This window comes from Myotis nattereri, assembly GCF_964212035.1.
Source record: "Myotis nattereri genome assembly, chromosome: 2".
Taxonomy (NCBI): domain Eukaryota; kingdom Metazoa; phylum Chordata; class Mammalia; order Chiroptera; family Vespertilionidae; genus Myotis; species Myotis nattereri.
The window spans coordinates 141,690,649-141,713,738 of NC_138076.1; the positions used below are offsets into that span (position 1 = coordinate 141,690,649).

Below are 23,090 nucleotides of genomic sequence, written 5' to 3' on the forward strand. Positions count from 1 at the left end.
GTTTTTTGGTAGAGTCTTTAGGGTTTTCTATGTACAATATCATGTCATCTGCAAATAATGAGAGTATTACTTCCTCCTTTCCAATTTGGATGCCTTTTATGTTCTCTTCACGTCTGATAGCTGTGGCTAGGACTTCCAGTACTATGATGAATAAGAGTAGTGAAAGCAAATATCTCTGTCTTGCTCTTGTTCTTAGGGGAAATGGATTTAAGTTTTGCCCATTGAGTATGATGTTGGCTGTAGGTTTGTTATATGACCTTCATTATGTTGAGGTATGATCCTTCTATTCCCACTTGGCTGGGAGTTTTTATCTAAAATGGATCACTTGTAGCTGCTGGAAAAGACTTTTTAGTGGCAGGATTACTGCTATTAATCCTTTATTTGTAATATTGAGTAATGTTTTGATCTTAAAAATAGAAGAATTTTCTAAATATAAGGAGAAGAACAATTAAAGACAGAAACACAAAAATATGATACCCATGTAGGAAAAAACTAGTTGTAAACGTGTTGTATGTAAGTAATGGTAAATAAATTAGAAAGGAAGGTGCACAATCTTGAATGATTAGTGAGGTTACTGGAATCTTCAAATTGGCAATGATAAGACATTCAATGTTTTGTAAATCTGAGTAATGTGGTCAAAATTATAATTTCAAAATGTATTAAGTATATTGTTAAGGAGAAAAATAAACCAGTCAAAAGAATACTGAATTTGTTGAAGCCAAAACACACTATGGGACTCGTAGAGAAGTGTGGCAAGATTTTTGATCTAGTGCAGAAAGTAATGAGAAAAAATTGCAGAATTTTAATGTGGTCAGATTTTAATTATGAAAAAACACGTTATTTTCCATGAGGTGAAAGGATAAAGATAGGAAGAGAGAGAAGGGAAAGTAAACTTAAGTTGCGAATAGGGCAGTGAGAAACAACTAGAATAGTCCAAGTGATAGAGGGTGTTAATTTGGGTGGGAGGGCAGCCGTAGTAGAGATGGATGGAAGAAGATGGATTTATGATATTTTTTTCAGAGTTGAGGTTGGCATTTCTAAATGTGTATATTTAGTATGCTAATATTAACATATTTGTAATCTAATAGAAAGAGAATGGACATGGTTAAAAATGGAGTCAACACAAGTTGAAACCAATGGAGTCACCTAGATGAGGACAGATGTGAGAGAGAACAGTATATATGGGAATATTTTTACTTACCAGAAGGTAAAGGAAGAGTAGTCAGTGAAAGAGACAAAGAAGGAGCCTTCTAAGTAGGAAGGAAACAAGGAAAAAAGGAAAATCAGAGGAATTTCTTGAAAGGAGAGGTGAACTATAGCAATTTGCTATAAATAAGGAAAGCAGAAAGAGAGAGAGAGAGAGAGAGAGAGAGAGAGAGAGAGAGAGAGAGAGAGAACAATGGGCATTGAATTTGTTAATTAAGAAATCACTGGGTGATTTTTGGAAAAGTAGGGCCATTAAATTTTATTATGGTTCGCTCTCATCTTGAGAAGGGTAGTAGATTATAAGATCCCACTGGGAATCTAAAAAAAGCTATGGACCAGTTGCAAGTAGAAATTAGCACACACAAATAATTTTGTCATATAAGTTAAGAGCTTTTCAGACCTTTTGGAAATCACTTCATGATTCTCACCATAGCATAACTGGGGGCAAAGGCTTATATTGAAGTACTGATGCAGTAACATTAAAAGTCTCATGCCCAAGATCAAATCAGGCAGTATAAAACAGCTATATCTACCAGATGGACATTGAGGATGAGATAAATCCCATGCTTTGAAAATATACACAGAAAACAGCAGTTACATAAAACTGTTGATCATTGCTTTCTTTGTTTTTGATTCTAGGCACACTATTAGTAAAAATGAATCTGCCAAGTCCAGTTTTCTAATCTTTCCCTACCTAACACCCCAGGTGGCTTCAGATGGCCACATAGTCTTTCCTAAACCCATCTCTAGGTTTCTGGGCCCACTATATCAAATGTCACCAAGGATAATTGCTTACATGTACTGCTCTCGATCAAAATATTCCTACTGGCAGCACGAAGAAAGGCTTGAAGAGTGAGAAGAGGGACCTAATGTAAAATACAGATGTACCAAAGCACGAAAAGATTTTTTTTTTCTTTTGATGGTTTATTGTTCGTTATTTTGGAATCAGTAAGTGCTTTTTGGCTTCATCTCTTCAGTGCTGTCTAGGGTCCAGTATAAAGCAGATCCTCAATTACAAAGCTCCATTTTTCAGGCAAAGGATTTATTATTTTACGCCTCATTCACACTTCACTTAATAAATCGACACTGTTAGCAGCTATCCCTCACACAACCTCACTTTCTCATTTTTAGTTTTTTATTACTAGTCTCATTTACCACTCCCATAAAAACGAAACAAAACAAAATAGAAAACAAAACACCAGTGTAGATTCTCTCACAATTAGCATGAATTGACCAAATTCTCTGGCAACAATTTGTATCCAGCGTTACTAATAGCTCATTCTCATCTTACAAAAATAAAGTGAAAAACAACAACAACGTTTGTTAGTTTGTATTTTGTACTTTGTTGGGAATATTATATTAAAAAAAATTAAGAACACATACAATGTTGATAAGAATAGCTCCAAGCTATAAACATTTTTAAAACTGAGATAAAAAGTACCTATATATAACAGAGGCCTTGGGGTTAAGGCAAATTTTATAATTAATATTAATTAACCTAATTTGTTAGCATAATAAAACTACATCCTAATGAGGGACCTGAGGCTGCGCCCCCCACCCGGAGGGGCTTGATGGGGGTGGGGCCGGCCGGGTCTAGGTCTCGTGTGTTTTCGAAGCGTGTGAGGGTGGTGGGCGGGGTCTTGACTCTAGGTCCCATGGCCCACCCCAGACTCTGACGGGAGGGAGATTTTATATACATTTTACTACTTTTCTTTCATCTCTGATACTTCTATTATAGAGAAAGGACAAATAGCAATATTGAAATATTTCTTCTCATTAATTCTCTTTTAATGTGCACGAATTTCATGCACCGGGCCACTAGTATGTGTGTGTGTGTGTGTGTATATATATATATATATATATATATATATATATATATCTCACAACTTCTTGATCCTTTCATCTATCAATGGACACTTAGCTTGTTTCTATGCTTTGGCTACTGTAAATAAAGTTGCCATGATTGTGGGGATGCAGATATCTTTTTGAGTTAGTGTTTTTGTTTCCTTTGAATATATTCCCAGAAGTGAAACTGCTAGATCACATGGTAGTTCTTTTTTGATTTTTGAGGATCCTCTCTACTGTTTTCCATACTGGCTGCACTAATTTACAATCCCACCAAAGTGCACAAAAGGGCTCCCTTTTTTCCACTCCCATGCCAGCATCTGTGATCTCTTATCTTTTTGATGATGGCCAGGCTAACAGGCATGAGGTGACACCACACTGTGGTTCTAATTTTCATTTCCCTAATGACTAGTGATATTGAGCATCTTTTCATATACCTGTTGGTTTTTCCTATATCTCCTTTGGATCATATTTTTTAATTGTGTTTTTTGCTATTGAGTTCTTTGAGTTCTTTATATATTTTGAACATTAACCCCTTATTAGATATATAGTTTGCAAACATTTTTTTTTCTATTCCATAGGTTATCTTTTCACTTTCTTGATGTTCTTCTGTTGTGCAGAAGCTTTTTAGTTTGATGTAGTCCTACTTATTTATTTTTTACTTTATTGCTTATGCTTTAAATATCATATCCAAAAAATCATTACCAAGACCCATGTCATGAAGCTTTATGCCTATGTTTTTTCTAGGAGTTTCATGGTTTTAGGTCTTACATTTAAGTCTTTAATCCACCTTCAGTTAATTTTAAATATTTAGTTTACTTTAAGCATAAATTTACATTGGTTTCAGGTGTAAAGCATAGAGTATTTTATTGTTTTTGATGCTGTTATAAATCAAATTGATGTCTATTTCTTTTTCAGAAAAATTCATTGTTAGTGTATAGAAATGCAACAGATTTTTGCATGTTAGCTTTGTAGCTGGCAAATTTAGCATTGATTAGATCTAACAATTTTTCGGTTGAGTCTTTAGGATTCTTTCTCTATAAAATCATGTCATCTGCAAATAGAGAAAACTTTACTTCTTTTCCAATTTTGATAACTTTTACTTCTTTATCTTGCTTAATTGCTCTAGCTATGACTTCCAGTATTTTGTTGAATAGTAGTGGTGAGATTGGGCACCCTTGTCTTGTTCCTGATTTCAGAGAAAAAAACTCAAACTTTCATCTCAGAGTATGATGTTAGCTGTGAACTTGTCATATATGGCCTTTATTTTGCTGAGATGTGTTCCTTAGATGCCTAATATAGTAAGAGTCTTTACCGTATTGAATTTTGTCAAATGCTTTTTCTACATCTTTTAAAATGACCATGTGATTCTTTTCTGTCACTTTGTTAATATGTTGCATCACATGATTGATTTTCATATGTTGAACTATTCTTGGATCCCAGGGATAAGCACCACTTGATCATGATGAATGATCCCATTAATGAGCTACTGAATTAGGTTTAGTGTCCTCTTCTGGTTTTGGTATCAGGGTAATTAATGCTGGACTCATAAAATGAGTTTGGGAGTACTCACTCTTCTTTGATTTTTAAAAGAGTTTGAGAAGGATCATTGTTAATTCATCTTTAAATGTGTGGTATAACTAACCAGTAAAGCCATCTGGTTCTGGGCTTTTCTTCATTTGAAGATTATTGATTACTGATTCAATCTTATTAGTAGTTGATTTACTTGAATTTTATAATTCTTCCAGATTCATTCTTGGTAATTTGTATATTTCTAAGAATGTTTCCATTTCTTCCAGTTTGTTAGCATGTAATTGTCCATACCATTAGGAACTTTTTGTTCACTAAGATACATGTGTGGTTTATTTCAAGAATCCACTGGGTTTTGGATGCTTTGGGAATCATGTTCATTGCTGAAAATTTGCAGGCCTGAGGTTTCTGAGAGTTTGGGTTAGTTTAGATCATCTAAGCAGGTTATCTGAAAAATAACATGGCCCAGTATCATGTGGATTCCCTCAGGGACTGGCCATACAAATAGAGTTTTCTAAGTGAACCTTAGGTTGAATTAATTGAGAATGTAATGAATATTATTGTAGGCAAAGTCTAGTGTTAGGCATAAACTGTTTCCTTTTCAGAATGTCTCATTTTACTCAGAATATATGAAAGTACTAACTAGGCTTTATAGCCTCTTGTGCCTAGTTAAAAATTGAGAGTGTTCAAGCTGACTATTATGGTGCATGAGCTTTCAGTTGATGCTAACAGGGAATACTGTTCAATTTCCTAAGGTTCCTAAGCAGAAATCCTATAGAAATATGATGTAAGCAATTGCTGCTTCCAGAATTTCTGCCTAAGATATTCTAATTATACCCAAATACCCATTCAGTTAATTCTTACTAATTTATTAAGACTCAGAGCCAATTATTGACTTTTTATAAAGCTCTGATTCCTCCAGGAATTGTTATTTTTACCTCTTGCATCTATAGCACTTTTCATGGATCTCTTTGTACTCATACTTCCTAAGAGAAATCAGATAATAGGGAATCTGTCATTTTCTTCTGTATATCCCCAATGTCTGTGATAACTTAATGGTATTGAATAGCAGTTTTGTTCAAAGCCATGAAGCAGGGTTTAGTCAACTACTACATACTACTTTTCAAAGAGATGGATACATTTCCATGTACAATATGGAACTTTTACGCACTCTTAATGCTTAATTGCTTAAGACACTTGTGCATACGTAGCAGCAGTTCTCGTAGGAATTTGGGACTTACCTTACTTGACTTGTGGTCCACATTAAAAGTGGCAATTGCATCCTCTGTCTTTTTCCTCCCAGATTTGGTTATTACATATTCAGCAAGTCTGTTTGCTAAATAGGTCTTTCCAGTACCACTAGGTCCTGAGAGTATAATTCTGTGATGCTCCATCAACAAGTTAAAGTACCTTTGGGTAATTGGTTTAGGAATGAGTGTATCAAAAACAAAACTGTCCAAACTGTTTTCTTCTACCCCTGCAGGAAGAAAGAAAGGGAACAGCTTGCCTTACTGTCCCATACAAGCTGGAACTTAAAATACAGTGTCAACTGCCAACAAAGCTTTGTTATTCATAGCAAAGCAGTCCTGGCAAAAACACTTTCCTTGATACTTGTATCCCACGAACATATGCTGCCATTTTAAGACAGAAAACATCAGTAGTGAGACAGTGAACATGCAAAAGAAAGGAGGCCCTTTCCTTTTGTTCAGGCTTCCTTCCCCTGTCGACTTCATGCTTCCCACTTAAGTTTCCAGAAAGAAATGGAAGCATTACTGTAAATTCTATTCTAAAATCTCCTTCCCTTTGAAGGTGGTAGTTTTGTTAAGAATAAATGTAAAGATAAAAATACAAAATACGTATGTGTGTATGTTCTCCCCTTTTTCTTCCTGTTTCTCTTCTGTATTTTCATTTAGCTCTCATTACACACCCCAGCTGTACAACCACTTAAGCTTTTGGAAAACACAAATTGTGATATTTAGCAAGGGATTAAGAAGTAGAGAAACAGTATCTCCTTTTTACTTACTTAATTACCTTAATCATAAAATCAAATATTGACACATTCCTATGAATTCATAGTATATATATATAGATGTACTCTGATTCTTTAACATGAATGAACAAGAAATTATGGACATAAGCATAATTTATATATTCTATTTGCCTATAATTAATCACATCATCCAAAGCAAAGAAAACAATTCCTCACTCTTGATTATTAACTTCTATTTGCTATTCCCAGTGGATATTTATTGGGTACACATATTTTAAAATCAGAGATGTAGTGATGAATACATTACTTTGGAACAAAAAAATACATGTTTTGAACCCTCCCAATGTGAAAGATGGCAATGGAAGAAACCTAGCAACTTGAAATTGCTTAAATCACATTCCCTTTTTTGTAAGTCCTGGAGAATTTTTAAAATTGCAGTACAAGTTTCATGTCCTCAAATCCAAAGGATTTCATTTACATGGATTTTAGTGTTTTATGTAGGATTTCTGTGTTTAAAATGTAAATACACAGTTCATTTCATACCAAAACTATCAAAGTAGTTAACATAGTTTTCAATATGAAAATATGAAGGAAAACTGCAAAAAAAAAAAAGTAATGTTGGTAAAAAAAAAAATACAATGTGCTTTTCCTTTCCTTTTGATTTTTACCTTTCAGGTTCACAGTGATGATGTTGTTATCTCCAACAAGGTATCCACAAGGCAGCAACTCAGGCACTTCTAGGCTATGGGATCTAATTAAATCCCCTATGCAGTAGCTAGCAATGCAGTCAGAGCTCAGACCAAGGCTAGCAGATGTATCAATTCGGAACACATATTCCTAAGAGGTACACACAAAAACAGGAAGGTCAGAACTGAGGTTCGACTCGTCAACCAAAAAATACAAAACTCATGGGGATATGAAACTATCTGTCAAGAATTTTAGAAATGGGCAATATCAAACTAGTGTAGATAGAAAGCTCTCCTTGATATCTGAAATGAAGGAGAGTAAAAGCAAATATGTCTATGCTATTAAAGCTAAGGGAAGTATCCAAAATGAAACACATCTGAAAATTAATAGCAAGATATTTGCACAACTTACCTTAAAGAGACGTCTAATTACACCATCTAAGACATCCCACTTGGTTTTTCCACTAACACCAATGGATCCTATCAAATACGCCTGAGACTTCTGGTCCTACATAAGAACAAAATAAAACAAGATAAAAACCCACCTGTGTGCCTTGTCTTATCACTACATTTGCTACTAAATGTATGGATGTAGTGATGATTAAGACTAATATACTTATTAAGCCTATGGGTTTTATAGTAACGGATACACACAGTGGATTATGTAAAATAAAATACACCCCAACAAACTAAGCAACCAACCAAAGAAAGAAAGAAACAGCAATAGCAACAAAAACAAATAAGAGATTAGATGAAACGATATGGTCAAGGAAAACGGATTCATGACCTGTTCAGTAGAAGGGAAAGGGCCAGGAGAGAATAGTCTTCCGTTTTAATGCAGAGGGTGCATTCCTGGAGAGAAGCAGCTTGGTAGGAAGGAAATGGTGATAGAGATGGAATAGAACTATATCATATGAGTCCTAGAACTTCATCTTACTATTTTTGTGATTTTATCTTTGTTAAGCCTTTTTTAAAGTTATTCACTTAGATTATCTTTAAAATGTAATCCAGCTTTAAAAATAATTTTTCCATGGTAGTATTGCATTCATATACTAACAAAATAGGTCCCATTTTGAATTTATCAGAGTAGTCATGATTTCAAAGGACTTGCAGGGAATGTACAGGACTCATTTTAGCAAGCAAAGAATCCCTTTACAATATAAACAATGGTCCCAAATTTATCATTTTGGTGGCATGGGATTTTGAGGAATTTCTACATATATTGGAAAAGTAAGCAATTCAAAGTTTATAGCCTAACTGGAGCCTCTTTCATGACAAATGGTTATGTGAAATAGTGATCATGACACCAGTAGATAGAATTAGAAAGCATATAGATTACAATCTTGGGCCTAGTCACCAACTGCATACTTCCTAAGATGTGGTCAAATAATAACTAAGTCAGGTATTAGAAGACATGGATTCTACAACATACAACATCTACCACAAAATTAATAAATATGACCACAGGTGAGTCAGTTAGTCAGCTCAGAGCTCCAATTTCTTCATCAGTAACATTTAACTCTATGAGGGTGATTATCACCATTATTTAGATATAAACTGATTAAGAAGCCAATACCTTTAACATAAAAAGTTGATAAATTCACAGCAAAACCACTGTGATCTTTTTTATTATTATTACTACGATGGATTAAATGTTGGTATTCTCCTCCATACAGCCCAAAAATTCATGTTAAAGCCATAATCCCCAATGTGATAGTATTTGGAAATAGAAACTTTAGGAGGTAATTAGAGTTAGATTAGGCAATTGAAGTAGGCCCTTCATGGTGTAAGTAGTGGTCTTATAAACAGGGGAAGAGGGAGATCTCTCTCCTCCAGTACACACACTGAGGAAAGGCCATGTGAGAACACTGTGAAAAGGTGGTGGTGTACAAGTTGAAGAGCGAGCCCTCATCAGGAATCAAATCGACCAGCACCTTCATTTTGGACTACAGAACTGTGAGAAAGTAAATTCAGCTGTTGAAGTCACCCAATCTATGGTATTTTGTTGCAGCACTCCAAGAAGACTAAGAGAACTACTTTCAATTTTCAAAGACACGGTCTTTTAGAATTCTTTTGAAAAAGAAAACTTGTTTTCCAGTGTTATTGTAACCCAGTCAAAATGGACACGGATACAATCCTATACAACAAAGAGTTAACATGCTAATTAGACCAGATGGTTGCACGACCTTCCAGAACGACCTGTCTGAACAACCAGTGGGTGGTGGGGATGGGGGCGAGGCCAGCGAGCCTGCACCACCAGCAAGCCATGGCAGTCCCGGCACCCCCCCTTCTGCAGAGATGGCAGGAGAGGGGACTTGCAGTCCTGGTCCTGGTGCCACACCTTCTGCAGAGGTGGCCGTGGGGAGCGGGCCTAAGCTACAGTTGGATATCCCCCAAAAGCTCCTGGGCTGCCAGAGGGATGTTTGAATGCCAGCTTAGGCCTGATCCCCCAGGGAGCAGGCCTAAGCTGGCAGGTGGACATCCCCTGAGGGGTCCTGGACTGCGAGAGGGCACAGGCCAGGCTGGGGGAACCCCTGAGTGCACGAATTTTTATGCACTGGGCCTCTAGTGCTTTATAAGCAGCTGCTTTTAACTTAGAGGTAGTTTAAAATTCACTGAGATTATTATAGTCTTTCACTGTAAGACCCACTTCAGGAAATCAGACCAAAATCTGCAGCTAAAGCAGAAAGTTTATTCTTGGGATGTTTGCTCAGTATAAAAATTCTCAATTCTTTTAAAATTTAAATAGTTCCATTATTTAAAAATTCTGAAGCACTTTTTGTTTTACTGTTTGATTGAAAAGGATTAGATTCTTACAAATTTGTTTTCTTGGCCACTCAAATACATTTGCAGCTTGAAATATTATTTTTAGTTTTAAGAAAGGGCTAGAGTCAGAATGACATTGTCAATTTGAAGGCAATATTTGATTCCAGAAAAATTAAAATATTTGCCTAATCAGCTAAGGCCTTGCTTCAAAATGATACATATAAGAAGGACAAATAGAACTTATCATACTGAGTTCAGTAGAATATGTCTTTCTAATGTCTAGGATATTTATCTAGCTTACTAGAGGCCTGATGCACAGATTCGTGCACTGGTGGGGTCCCTCAGCCTGGCCTGTGCCCTCTCACCAGCCCAAGATTGGGCCAAAACCGGCAGTCTGACATCCCCTAAGGGATGTAGTAGTACACCAAGTGGCAGGTGGCTGGGGCAGAGGCTGAGCCCGGGTCGGGAATGGCCCTTCTGCTCATCCTGGCCCCACTGCTCCTGCTGCCGCTGCCACTTGGTAAGCTCGCTGAGCGGCATTCCTGCTGTAGGAGCATACTCTCCACCAGGGGGCAGCTCTTGCATTGAGCGTCTGCCCCCTGGTGGTCAGTGTGCATAATAGCTACTGATCAAATGGTTGAGCAGTCAAAAGGTCGACCAGTCACTTAGGGTTTTATATATAGAGATAGTCTCTTCTTTGCACAAAGGCCAAACTGACAGCTGTAGCAATATGTTACTGAACATCATAAAGATCACCTGTATTCTACAAGTGAAACCTGTTGGATATTTTAGATGAATGTTTGTGACAAAGAAGGCAACTTTTTTTTAAGTTTTAGAAATACGGGTCGCTGACAATCAGTGAGGATTCAGTGAGTGGACATGACATACTGAGACACAGGTTTACCTATATGATGGTGTCATTTTTTCCAGTCCCTAATTTTTCTGCTTCTATAACATATTAAGGTAATGCCAAGACAAACACTGCTAATAATATATTAATCAGAACCAATATTCAAATACAAAATACAATTGATTCATGGTCATTCTCAGCCTTTAGAAATAAAGAATTTAAGATTAAAGAAATACCTTTGCATGACCGTAGCCCTTGCTTACGGAGACTATAATTTTCACACTGCGTCCATCTTTATGTCCACTTGCATCACCAGCATCATCTAGCAAAATATCTACCAAATTAAAAACACACAGACACACATCAAGTAGAGTCATGTTAGCTCAATTTGTCTGTTATCATTGTTTTCTCCCTCAGTTAGATTTATAATTCAATGGGAGTGGTTAGCTTTTCTGCTTCCCAAATTTGCCTGATTGGCTTAAAAATCTTAGCCCTTAAGAAGCCGAATTACTGTGGTTGGGTTAAAGTTTTCAATCTAAAATTTTATTTCGGCTACCAAATATCTTCACCCAAGTGCTGGGCCATGGCCTTTAGATGAGGAAATGAGGGGTTTCCTTTTCTATTACACACTGGTCTGAGTAAGCGGCATAATATTCAGTTACCATTATAACTGTGACAAACTGAAAAGCAATCTGATTTTTCAATCCAATCTAAAGTATCCAAGCTCAATATCCATATAATTTATAAATGCAAAGGTTTGGAGATTGACTGTCAACTGAAATTATTTTCGAGCATTTGGCACTTATCCAACTATATCACTGCTTACCTTATATCTATAATTATGATACTGTGATTGAATTTCAACCATGGCATTATACTTACCTTCAGAAATATGTTAATTATCACTCCCCTGTACTCTTTATGCTTATAGCTTCAAAACCAGAATATTATTTTTAGTAGTCAGCTAAGAGTTACAGAAGCATGATAAAGCTAGCTAACCTTTAAAGCTCCAGTCCTTAAATATGATTAAAGATAATTCTCAAAATATATTATATAAGATTAATGTCTAATTCGGAGAATTATTAAGGCAAACTATCCCAAATATATGTTTTCCTTTGACAATGATGTTATTATAGAGCCATATTTAATATGAAGACAGTGTTCTGTGGAAGAAGAAAACTCAGTTACGTGCTGAAGAGCACATGTGTCTGGTGACAGGAGGACTCAACTGCTATGACTGTAATTTTATAGAAACAAGGGCTGCCATCATAGCATCACAGAATCAATAATTTAATCAAATAGCTTCTGAAAATGTAATGGTTCCATTATCTCAATAATGAGGAATATGCAACTTTGCAAAGGAAGGAGCAAAAAAAAATCCCTTAAGACCATAATGAAAAAGTAGCATTCAGAATTTGAAGACTATGAAGATTTTTGCTAGAAACTTATTGTTTAAATTTTTATTGATGTGTGTGTGTGAGAGAGAGAGAGAGAGAGAGAGAGAGAGAGAGAGAAAGAGAAAGAGAGAGAGAGGGAAAGGGAGAGAGAGAGGGAGAGGGAGAGGGCAAGAGATTTGTTGTTCCACCTATTTATGCATTCATTGGTTGATTCTTATACACTGAGTGGCCAGATTATTATGACTGGCCAGATTATTATGACTACCTCATCAGTACTTCATTGACACTTCCAAAAATACTGAATATTGAAAACTTCCTAAGCAAATACTCTCAAAGTTTTCTTCTTCTTCTTCTTCTTCTTCTTCTTCTTCTTCTTCTTCTTATTATTATTATTATTATTATTATTTGCATAACTAATTCACTTCATTGTACTGATTAGGTGGTCATAATAATCTGGCCGGTCATGATAATCTGATCACTCAGTGTATGTGCCCTGATGGGGGATCGAACTGGAAACCTTGGCATTTCGGCAGGATGCTCTAACCAAATGAGCTACCTGGCCAGGGTTGGAAATTTTTTAATCATCAAAGACTATCTCCCTTACTGGAATTTAATTATTTTACCAGATTACTATTCTCATAGTCTCTCACTTTTTCACCTATCCCACTAAAAAATGAAACTCTTCCTTAAGTGTCATCTTAATTCTCTTGCTCCTTTTCTCAGAAGTTTACAGTGGTTCACTAATAGCTGTTCATACCTAAATTTCTCATAGTTCATGACCAAATTAACTTTTTAGTACTTTGCTCAATTATTTATAAATGTTGATAAATATGCACAAACATTGCTTTTATACATAAAATATATCAGAAACTGTGCTGAGGATTGGAAATAAATACCAAGGTAAGAATGTATACTACAAAAGTATACAAGATAATTTCATAATGTGCTAAGTGCAAGAAATGAAAGGCACAGGGTAGTGAAATAGAGTAAGTGAAGGGAGTCTGCTCCAGACAGGTAGGTAATCTTGGAAGGCTTCCAGGCGGAGGCGGTGTTTAAAGCTAAGACCAGGAGGCTGAGAAGTGCTACGCAAATGAAGACCTAGGAAAAGAGGTCCAGTCAACACAGATAAATTCAAAAGTCTTGATGAATGAGCTAGGTGTTCAAGGAATGGATAAATATTTGGGATGGCAGGAGTGTACAGACTAAGGAGAGAGTGGAGAATGCATGAAAGGATGTAAGGGCCAGCTCGTGTATGACCTAATAGTCCATAATAAGAAATTTCATCTGATTTCTGATCTACTTGTCTAGTTTGCCTTAGAGCAGGGGTGGGCAAACTTTTTGACTCAAGGGCCACAATGGGTTCTTAAACTGGACCAGAGTGCCGGAACAAAAGCATGGATGGAGTGTTTGTGTGAACTAATATAAATTCAAAGTAAACATCATTACATAAAAGGGTACGGTCTTTTATTTCAATAGTTTTATTCATTTCAAATCCGGCCCGCGGGCCGTAGTTTGCCCACGGCTGCCTTAGAGGATGTTATTCATTTTATATCATGCTTACTCTTAAAAAAAAGACTTAAAATATAAAATGTCTCAGCAGTAGGGTAAATATTTGTCAACAAGTAAGTGACTAATTATCCTTGGCTCTCGCATATGTGGCTACTGAAAGCATAATGGTTAAAATCTCAGGCACTAGATTCATCCAAACTTGGGTTCAAAAATTAGCTCTGCTAGTTACTAGGTGCGTGATTTCCAACACATTATTATAGTCACGTTCCTAAGTCTTGATTTCCTCATCTGTACAATGGGGCTCAAATAGCATCTGTTTCATCGGGTTATTGAGAGAATAAGAGATAATGCGTTTAAAGCCCTTTATTCTCAGTATTTAATATTTTTTTTTAAAAAATTGCTTTCAGAAAGGGAGAGGAAGAGATAGATAGAAAAAACAATGATGAGAGAGAATCATCGACTGCCTCCTGCATGCCTCCTACTGGGGATTGAGTCCCAACCCGGGCACGTGCCCTGACGGAGAATCAAACTGTGACATCCTGGTTCATGAGTCAATGCTCAACCACTGAGCCACACTAGCCGGGCGTATAAATTTAGCTGTTCTATATTACTTTTCTCCATGTGTTTATCCTAACTATTTCTATTGATGGTGGAAGGAGCATATCGTGACTCACTATTGATGATGGGAGGAGCTATCGTGACTCCTATTCCCAGTATATGTTAGGCTGACCACCTGAAGAAACAACTCTGAGGAAAAACAAATCCCATCAAAGTTAAGGGTCTTCTAGTTTATTTTTATGGAAAATTAGTTATGGTCCTCTGTAAACATTTTGAGGGAAGAATAAAAAGACCTGTTATTTTGATTATAATAAAGTGAAATTTTGACAAAAATAAAAAAAGGCTTTTCAAACTTCCATCTTTACGGATGTATGGAACCTGTGGTATGTTTCAAGATCTGGGCATCTGTCAATGAGCCTCTCTCCTACCTACTTCCTTCTTTTTAAAAAAAAAAAAAAAGATTAAACATGAACCTTAGAAAGTTTCCTGCTAAAATGTTCCAGCCTAGACACACTTCTGATGTCCAATGCTGAACTCACTAAGCAAGAGTGAAGGCAGCATCAATGGACACAGAAATTCTAAATTTGATTTCTTTCATTTTATATTTAATCTTTATGAGTTCTAAACATTCCTGGACATGGATTTTAGTTTCCTTTTTATATGGCTGTTCTTTCTAAATTGTCTTTGATACTAACCTTGCCTTCTTCAAACCTGATCATATTTCTCTAGGATAAAACAAAACTATGCAGTAGGCAGTGAACTCCTGCCATTAAGCCACCCTGTAAGGAACCAGCCCCTGCCTTTCCTTGGGAGTCCAGCCATGGCCACACACAGGCACGGACTGCCATTGGGTGTGGGTCCTGCTTCACTTCCCTGTCAGGTTCATCACCAACAAGCCAACACATAGGATATCCTCAGAGTTCTCTGATTCTATATATTTAAAGTTCTTGTTCTTTCTTTTTAAGCACCTTTCAAAGAGTGTGGATGAACCTCAGAGACAATTCATATGTTCAAGTTATTACCATATTTCCATAGTTTTATTTATTTATTTATTTTTTAAATATTTTTATTGATTTTTTTTACAGAGAGGAAGGGAGAGGGATAGAGAGTTAGAAACATCGATGAGAGAGAAACATCGACCTGCTGCCTCCTGCACATCTCCTACTGGGGATGTGCCCGCAACCGAGGTACATGCCCTTGACCAGAATCGAACCTGGGACCTTTCAGTCCGCAGGCCGACGCTCTATCCACTGAGCCATATCGGTTTTGGCCATAGTTTTATTTTACCTGTTAATTTGTGAGCACATTTATTACGACTTCTCTCTGTTTTGTCTTGGCTACTAGGATTTGTTTTACATGATGGTTATTTTCAGAATGGTTTTCCTTTCCCCAGTCCCTGCCAAAGGTTATTATAAACATTGTTTTCCTGAATTTCAGGGAGTTCCTATTTGCTTTTTTATGAGAAGAAAACAAGTATGCATTGAGACCATTCAGGGAAGATCTATTAGTAGAATTTTTTTAAATTCTGATATTGTAAAAGCAAGAGAATTTTTTTAAATTCTGATATTGTAAAAGCATGCAGTTGATTAAAAATGTCATCAATATTAGTATGCGGTGTCTCTGGTTTCCTTCTTCATTTTTGTCATCATCTTCTTCTATATTTTAGTGTAATTTGGGGCAACTCCTGAAGTTTCTCAGTACTATAAATCCAAAGTTACCCGGGAACATGTATATTATTGATTATCAAGCGTCACCTGGTGGCCGTACTTTGCAATTACCACAGATAGACTCGTAAATCTTTCCTGAATGAAACCTTATGTGCATAAAACAATTCAATGCCACAGGAGCAGTTATACTAGTATTTTATAACTGACTATATAATCAGCTATTAAGACAACTTTATGTCACATCATTCTATTTGAAACTGAATGAAACCGTACCCTTGTTCCATCATTAGTGCCACTGAATACAATAACAGAACGTTTAATAGAGCTGCAGATTAAGTGATTAGCATCACTATGTTCTCTCAGCAACATCATGCAAAGTCTTCTAGTCAAATTTAGGAACAGGTCCTGATGCCCTTGTAAATGGGCTCTGTGCATTCCAAGCACTATAAAATTGCATGGGGTTATTCGTGTTATATTCATGAGCACGAATGATCATCAAGTTCCTTTATCCTATTACAAATGAGAAAATGGAGAAAGTACTTCTCAAAAAGTGATATATATATATAAACCATATCTCGAAGTCTTTCACTCTTTCCCAGGGAATGTACTTTTAAAACAATAACAAAGTAGAATAGATTTACAAGAGAAAAATAGGACTACTTCTGAGAATTAGAGTGCTTACATTTTAAGAGGGTATGAGTGAGAGTAGTGGTGGGTAAGGTTCTCCAAATTCCAGTATCTGTCACCCCCCACTGACCCCCCCACACACACACCATCACCACCCTGCCCCAGCTGAGTCATAGGAGCACTTTGATTCAGGCAGGTATGCGCGCACAGTCACCTGAGGTAACAGACTCTGTGATGTTCAGATTGTTTAGAGAAAGTCCCAGCGACTGCCGTGAGGATGAGGAGGATGTGCTACTTGAGGATTCTGAGGATGGCCGAGCAGGCTTAGCTGTGTTACCAGTTTCTGCCTTCAGCCGATCATTTTCAGCTTTCAGTATTTCAATTTCATTCTTTTGTGAAGATGGGGAACATGAAAAAAATTGAATAGGTTTGATTGAGAAAATGGTATCATCTCTTTTATCAGAGTTAATTAGATGTTTACTAAATAAAGCATGCAGTCATATCCTATATAATAAAAGGCTAATATGCAAATCGAAGGAACAGCTGAACAACTGGTCACTATGATGAGCACTGACCACCAGGGGGCAGACGCTCAATGCAGGAGCTGCCCCCTGGTGGTCAGTGCGCTCGCACGGGGGGAGCACCACTCAGCCAGAATCCGGCTCAGGGCTGGCGAGTGCAGCAGTCGTGGCGGGATCCTCTCTGGCCTCGGCAGCAGTGCTAAGGACTCCTCAGGGGATGTCCGACTGAGGGGAGTGGGCCTAAGCCATCAGTTGGACATCCCCTGAGGGCTCCTGGACTGTGAGAGGGCGTGGGCTCGCGAGGGCACGAATTTCACTCACTGCGCCTCTAGTGTTAAATAAACAAATATAAATTATGAAAACAGACTTTCTCCCAAAAAAGGAGAAGTAATATTTTCTTGTCTTTCACATTCATATATTCAAAAATACAGACACACTACCCATTATAATTTCAATAATTATTTTTTGAATATGTCAGATGTTTTCAGGATATGGCCGCATTTGAGAACACTATAATTGAAGACTTCATAACATTTCTCTTCTTTATTTTTATCTCTTTTTTACATTTCTCATTTTAAAAGTACTGTTAAAATCTCATAGCAGATGACATTTGTAACATTCTGAATTCACAGAGAGTTGAAAATCAGAGCAAAATAATGCAAATAAGGTGATTTCAAATTACTTCAGAATCCTAGCTAACATCTGAAAAAGTTTTTGTTCCTTCAAAATGGGTGCACGAGGCTCTCTAAAACAACAAAAAGCTTTTGATGAATGTACACAGCGGCAGATGAATCTGCTCAGCAATGAGCTTTTCTCCCTCAGTCATCTGCGGTAGCAAGTGATTACTGGTTCACAATAATAAAATGAAAACTTAGCCTGAGCACAGACTGTGTCTGAATTTAGCCCTCAGATGCTTCAAAAAAAAAAATACAAAAGCTTTACTTTTACAGATGGCATTCGACATCACTTTTACTTTCAGATTTAGAAAGCTTGAGTTATATTTCTATAGTTTTCTCATTACTTTTGTTTTTCAGTAGAAAATAGGTAAAGGTATTTGAAAGTCAGATTTCAAAAGAGCAGGAAAAAATCCAACATAAGGGCAAATCACAGAAAAGTGAAGAAGCAAGGATTATAGCTGTCTGTAAAATCTTAGCTTCCAAGTGCATCCAATCACCTGTAAGTGTATTGAATGGTCTGCGTGTGCAACTGACCAGTTTGTTTTCCCACTTCCAACATCCGAGATTTCTCCGTTTGGTAATAAAAAATAAGTTACAAAGATGGAATAAACAGAGTACATTTCCATAAAAAAGGTGTGCAGTGAGATTTGTTTTTGTAAATAACTGAGAGACGGAAGTAAGCAGTATTGTCCATCCCTCCACGCGTTCCTTGAATCAGTACTGACCTGCATCCGGTTCATGGCCTCCCGGATCTGATCGAGGTGATGAGCCGAGCTGAGGGCCTCCAGCCGAATGTCTGTTAATTTTAATTCCTTTTCTCTGAGCTCACTCTTCAGCTGCAGAATTATCTCTGCCTCAGCCTCAGTGCATTCACAGATGCTGAAAAAGGAAACAAACACGAATGGGTGGTTGGGGGAAGCCAGATGATTAGGAAAAGCAATGCTTCTCTTGAAGACGGGACTGTAATATTAACCAGCAGGGACATAAATTATTTGCTGCTGGCAAAACCTAGAGAAAAAGAGAAAGGTTTTATACACAGTAATACAGTCATGGGTTCACAATTGGAAATAGGAACTATCTTTTTCTTTAATCTTCTCTTCCTATTTTCTGAAGTATGAAAACAGTCTATTATTACTGTATATAAAGTGACCCCCAAAAGCCTCTTGTTGCTGAAATTTATGGGCTGCAAAGCCATAGTGATATTTCATTTCATTCTACCCTTTTCCAAGGGACTGAACTCTCTATTTGCAACATATGAAATATTCTTTTTTAAAGAAAAGTTATTGTTCTTAAAATGTTGATTTCTTGTTTTATAAAATTGTGCAAAGAATAACCTTATTTGCCATAATACCATCTTCAAGTTACCATGAAAATTCAATATACAGATTGTAGGAAATAAATCAGAGAGATTAGTTTTGAACATGGAAATAATGGATGAGTGTTATATAATCCTCCTGCTAGGCTCAGCTGACTCAGGGGATCACAGCTAATGAAGCTAAATCACAGATTTCAGCCCATAAAAGCGGGCTCATCGAGGGCTGCTGAAAGATCATATACATTACATCCTCATTGTTGTTCTGTTATTGTTTTGTGGACACCTTTGTAGAAAATATGTCAAAAGAATTTGTTTTTCAGCTGATAGCACTGTCATTTAAAATGTGAGAACTAGGTTGCTGATCATAAAATCTTAGTGTGTTCTTCCTTCCTCTGTGAGTTATGAAGTTTTATAGGATGCACAAGTGTCTTACGTGGTCCTTAGTGGCCCTGTTCTATATGACAATTCTAGGCTAGTTATTGTCATGGGCATATAAGGAAATCTGATTTAAATGCTATCTAAAACAAAGAGGAGCATCAGAGCACGTTTATATAGTCTACATTCTATCTTGTAAATTCAAGTGGTGGGCTACGATAAAAATGCTACGCTGGATTATCTCATACAATTAAGGAGAATGGACTGCGGTTTGGCTTTAGGAAACAAAATTTTGCTTCAAAACCAGAAAGATAGAGGAGGTTTCGATTGTTGAAACGCATGCGAGTGGTTTTAGAAAAAGCAAAAGCAAACACCGTCTAGGTTAGAATCTGGCTCTTTGCAGCTTTCATGCATCACACTCCATTTTACCGGGATCTATGCTTGTAGGTGACAGGGCCATTGCGACGTTTCTTTGGTGGCCAGACAAGGGGTGACCTGTATTTAACGCATAGTTAGACAGATCCATGGACAGGTGCAGGTGAAAAGAAGTGAGAATAATAACTTAGAAAAGTGGAGAATGAGACCAAGAAACACTCAAATTCTAATAGACGAAACGATTGAAACAAACGCTGTCTGGCATTCTAAGGAGGCTGTGAAAAAGGCTGGTAAGGAGATGGTGTGGCAGCACAGCCTGATGACCTTTCGAACACAAGTATGGGGTAGGCCTGAAGCTGGGTAAAAAATGTTCAGCATTCTGCAGAGGGAGTGACTTACGCCGAGGCCGACTGCGAGGGCTTCATGGATGCCGACCCACCGTCACCAGTGTTATGGGGCAACTTGGGGGATGCTGGGAGAGATGAGTCCGTGAGCTCTTCAATGTCCGAATGTGAGGAAGGAGGCTTGGTGGACTTTTTCTTCCCAAAGGCTTGTTTGAATGAGCTTCTCAGCTGAAAAAAGGACAGAAATTACCTTTCTTGTCTATTTGCACTTGGAGAATTTTGCTTTGGGGCGTTAGTTTGCAGGTGCCATCCTAGCCACTGCCTGGGGTCAGTATGTAAAAGCAGAGTATTAACAGTTGCAGCACAGTATCTCTAAAAAAAAAAGATACCATGTTTTGTGTTTTTGTTTTATTCTTGTATTAATCCAGCGTAGCACAAACATGGAAGGCTTTTAAATAGTGCAGGGTCAAGGGCATGGCTGTCAGAGCACTCATTTAAAACTAAGTACCTTGAAGGGATTTCATTCCCAATGATTCTCTCTTCAAGGCAATTTGTTTTAAATGGCCACTTTAGCGCTACAATCAAGTCATGTCCTGCTGACAGTATAAACTTAAAAAGCAAAATTAAATCAAATTCACCTAACACTTCATTAACTGTGGTTTTCTATTGAAATTTTCAATTCCCATACTATTTAAAATCAGAATCGGTATCCCCTACAGCTCTATTCAGAAAATGGTTTTACTTCTTCTTTTTAAAATTTGAGATTAAAGTGAAAAGACACAAAGGAAAGACATACAAGGTAATCTGCTTTTAAAGGGTATAAAAGCCTACTGCCAAAATAAATAGCATTCATGCCAAGGTAGGGTGTTTTATATAGATGCATGCCAAATTGCCCACAGTTTATATTCACCTCACTTCCTCTAGAGTTCACCTTGCAGAAACATGAAAGAGTGTGTAATTACAAATCAAGGGAATGAAGGCTGAGCAGTATTTTAAAATATTACCTGCATAAACATTTTTTAAAACAAAAAAAGATATTTCTCTCATTATTCATAGAAGGTACTCCAGGAAAATCTTCTGAGAGTTATATTTTAGATTCCATCAAGAGTTATACTTATTTAAAATCTGCTTTGTTTCATGGCATTAAGCGAAATCCTTTACTTCATTGTTTTTAAACATTTTTGCAATGATAGCATCTTCCCCTCAGTTATTTTAAGAAATTGCTTAATATTATCATAAATAATATCTCTTGCAAACTAGTTCTGTTAAAGTGCATTTCCATATTCCTGCTATATTCTCCTGCTAAAAAATAAAGCAGACATTAATTTAGTTGATTTCTTACATGGTGAAACTTTATTCAAATGAAAAATCCTATTGATGTGAGGAGTGGGGAGACTTTCATGGTCTCTTCTTTCCCTTTTATCAACTCCACTTCTTCTCTTTCTCCATCACCACCATCATCATCATCATCATCCTCAATGTCATCACCATCATCATCATCACCACCATAATCGTCACTACCACCATTACCATGATCACCATCATCGCCACTATAATCATCATCATCACCATCATCTTTTTCTTCTCCTTCTGCACAATAAATCCCTACACTAAGTCATCTATTTACATATGTTATTCTTCTTTACAACAACTTTACAAAGTCAGTATTACTCATCCTATTTTTACAGATGAGAATATTTAGGCCCCACAAAAGGTGAAGTAATCAGCCTGAGATTAAAAAAAAAAAAAAAAAAGTGGCAGAGCAGGAATTCAAACCCAAGTTTAGTCCCAAATCTAAAACATGCTCTTCAGCATCATGCCACCCTAACCTTGGTGACGAGTGCAGCATTTGAGGTGCTAGTCACTGAATGAGACTCTTTATAAACTGGTACACATCTCTAAAGCCTCAAAGGATAAAAAGCCTGACTCACTGTGCAACAATGAGTCTCACAGTTCCATGACTGAAGAGAGCTTACCCAGTTTTTCTTTTTCTTTTTCTTGGAGTCAGCATCATTACCACTGCCAATGCTGGAATGGCTGGTGGCACTGTTGATACTAGAAACGCTTTCAGAGGAATGCTGCCTTCTGATGCGGAGATCTAGCAACAGATAGAGGGGATCACATTTGCTCATAAAAAGTTAATAATTCCAAACAAATTAGGATTTAGGTTTTCTGAGAGGCATTCTGCTAATAAAAGTCAACATAGCTTTGTAAGATCATTTATAAGTTTAATAGAATGCAACCATATTTACTTTAATTAACTGGCTTATGTGCATTAAGGTTCAATAAGCATCTCATATAAGTTTCCAGCAAGGGTGGTTTAGTGAGTGCTGAGTTTTGTCCAAAAATGAAATGCTATGCTAGTGATTCTACTCAATACCTGGATCAAACTGGACTTCCAAAACAATTTATTTCAAATGATTAGTTTCATGGAGTCAATGGAAACTCATAATAGCATGGGAATTAATTGTGTCTTTTTAGTATTTGTGCTTTGAATAAAGTTACTGAAGTCAAGTATATTAACTGTCCATTTCATAGAATCATACCATGTTAGAGCCAGAACAAATCTTGGCAGTCATCTAAGCACTTCATCTCACAGGTGAGGAACTGAAGTGCAAGGAAGTTAAGTAACTGAAAAAAGTGGGAGAGACACTGAGAGAAAGAGCCTTAAGAGACAGAGAATGTGTAGGCGGCATTTGTGATTTACACAGAAAACATTCCATCTTACCCCTAACCCCTGCTGATGATTTGGAACAATAGTAACAGTAACAATAACAACAGGTAATTATAGAGCTAGCTTTTGTTCTGTACTTACTCTGCTCTGGGAACTTCTAATTGTAATCTTTACGTAA

At 36.9% G+C, this 23,090-nt stretch overlaps 1 protein-coding gene across 1 annotated transcript in view; it reads right to left on the reverse strand.

The window, feature by feature from the left end:
* Nucleotides 1-23,090, reverse strand: part of NAV3 (neuron navigator 3) — a 350,115-nt gene that overhangs the window by 15,904 nt on the left and 311,121 nt on the right. Inside the window, exons 25-32 of the mRNA XM_081083380.1 lie at nt 22,215-22,336; nt 20,294-20,466; nt 18,555-18,708; nt 16,846-17,020; nt 11,110-11,207; nt 7,670-7,765; nt 7,240-7,408; nt 5,823-6,058 (exon numbers count right to left, since the gene is read on the reverse strand). Of these exons, the coding sequence (XP_080939506.1) occupies nt 5,823-6,058; nt 7,240-7,408; nt 7,670-7,765; nt 11,110-11,207; nt 16,846-17,020; nt 18,555-18,708; nt 20,294-20,466; nt 22,215-22,336 (1,223 nt within the window). The remainder of the gene's footprint in view (nt 1-5,822; nt 6,059-7,239; nt 7,409-7,669; nt 7,766-11,109; nt 11,208-16,845; nt 17,021-18,554; nt 18,709-20,293; nt 20,467-22,214; nt 22,337-23,090) is intronic.